This window comes from Oncorhynchus gorbuscha, linkage group LG10, assembly GCF_021184085.1.
Source record: "Oncorhynchus gorbuscha isolate QuinsamMale2020 ecotype Even-year linkage group LG10, OgorEven_v1.0, whole genome shotgun sequence".
NCBI lineage: Eukaryota > Metazoa > Chordata > Actinopteri > Salmoniformes > Salmonidae > Oncorhynchus > Oncorhynchus gorbuscha.
Genome location: NC_060182.1, coordinates 97,090,920 through 97,092,760, shown reverse-complemented (window position 1 = coordinate 97,092,760; position 1,841 = coordinate 97,090,920). Strand labels below are relative to the sequence as shown.

The 1,841-nt window shown below is 39.8% G+C and overlaps 1 gene segment (V, D, J or C); it reads right to left on the bottom strand.

Annotated features, from left to right (window-relative positions):
- Nucleotides 1–512: 512 nt before the first annotated feature.
- Nucleotides 513–1,186, bottom strand: LOC124047006. The segment is given in 2 exon segments: nt 513–871; nt 1,054–1,186. Coding segments are annotated over 2 exon segments (408 nt in total).
- Nucleotides 1,187–1,841: the final 655 nt, after the last annotated feature.

Below are 1,841 nucleotides of genomic sequence, written 5' to 3'. Positions count from 1 at the left end.
AGGTCCCCTACAGTATGTGATGAGACCATTAGAAGAACTAGAGTTAGAGGTCCCCTACAGTATGTGATGAGACCATCAGACATTAGAACAACTAGAGTTAGAGGTCCCCCTACAGTATGTGATGAGACCATCAGACATTAGAAGAACTAGAGTTAGAGGTCCCCTACAGTATGTGATGAGACCATCAGACATTAGAAGAACTATAGTTAGAGGTCCCCTACAGTATGTGATGAGACCATCAGACATTAGAACAACTAGAGTTAGAGGTCCCCTACAGTATGTGATGAGACCATTAGAAGAACTAGAGTTAGAGGTCCCCTACAGTATGTGATGAGACCATTAGAAGAACTATAGTTAGAGGTCCCCTACAGTATGTGATGAGACCATTAGAAGAACTAGAGTTAGAGGTCCCCCTACAGTATGTGATGAGACCATCAGACATTAGAAGAACTAGAGTTAGAGGTCCCCTACAGTATGTGATGAAACCATCTCTTTACATGTTATATTACATCCTATTGAAATACTGGGGGTTTTGTGCAGCTGTACTTGTTGTCTGTATCACGGTGTTGACTCACAGCACAGAAGTACATTCCACTGTCTCCTGTCTCCAACTTCTTCACTGTGAAAGATCCACTCTTAGCTGTAGTTTTAACTTTTGCATATTTGTCTTCACTGAAGGCTCCATAGTCTGGTATGTTATAAGTACTTGTGTAAACTACCTGCTTCATTCCCTCTCCTGGAAGCTGTCTGTACCAGTACATCTGGTAGTAGCTAGATCCCTTAGTGTGACTGCAGTTCATCTGAGCATCACTGTCTTTGAGTTCCCAGAGTATGGTGGGTGTCTGAGTGACTTCACTCCCCTCAACAAGACCTGTAAGGACACAGTGAGAATGAAATCAATAGAGTTAGGTACAGTTAGACCTGAATACATCAAGACCCAGGCACATATGCTTGGAAACATCAATATCAATAACTAGAGAAGTCATTCATTGTAAATAAGAATTTTGTTCTTAACTTTCCTGGTTAAATAAATGAAACATTATGAAACTGTACCTGCAGCACAGAGCAGTGAGACAGTAACAGAGAAGAGAAATGTGAACATGTTTGATCACGTTATATGTGAGAGTGCTGGAAAGAGTCTGGTATCAATGTATATAAAACAAGAGGAGTGTCACATAGATGAATAGATGACAATCAGTAGACCACGGCAGGTTCCACCATATTCAACATGTCAGTGAAGTGGGAGGGACTGATGATCTGAATACATCATGCTAATTAGTGGTTCAGACTGTAGAGACATTCACATTATTAAAGTTAGAGGTCCCCCTACAGTCCATGATGAGACCATCAGCTCTTTACATATTATATTCTATCCTATAGAGCTCGGGAGCTGGTAGTCCTAAAACACTGAAATGAGTCAGCATTTTCTACCTCTGGTTTGTTGACCATTGCTATGAGAGAAATGAAGGGGGAAAATAAAGGGGTTTTGGAAATCAACAGACAATTGCATGGTATGCTTTCGCCATAAATTATTTTTGAAATCTGAAAACGCAGTTAGATTAAAAATAAGTTAAGCTTTTAAATGATATAAGACACTTGTATGGTCATGTATGTTTAATATTATAAATATTTACTTGAATTGCGCGCCCTCCAATTTCACTGGATGTTGTCGGCTTTGTCCCGGGACACCTAGCCCTAATTGACAATCAGTGCTATGGAAAACAACCATATCATCTACATACAGATTAATATGAAGGGATTTAATACAAAGACCAATATTATTAATATGAAGAGTAAAGAGAAACGGTCCCAAGGCTGAGCCCTGTGGTACACCTAATATC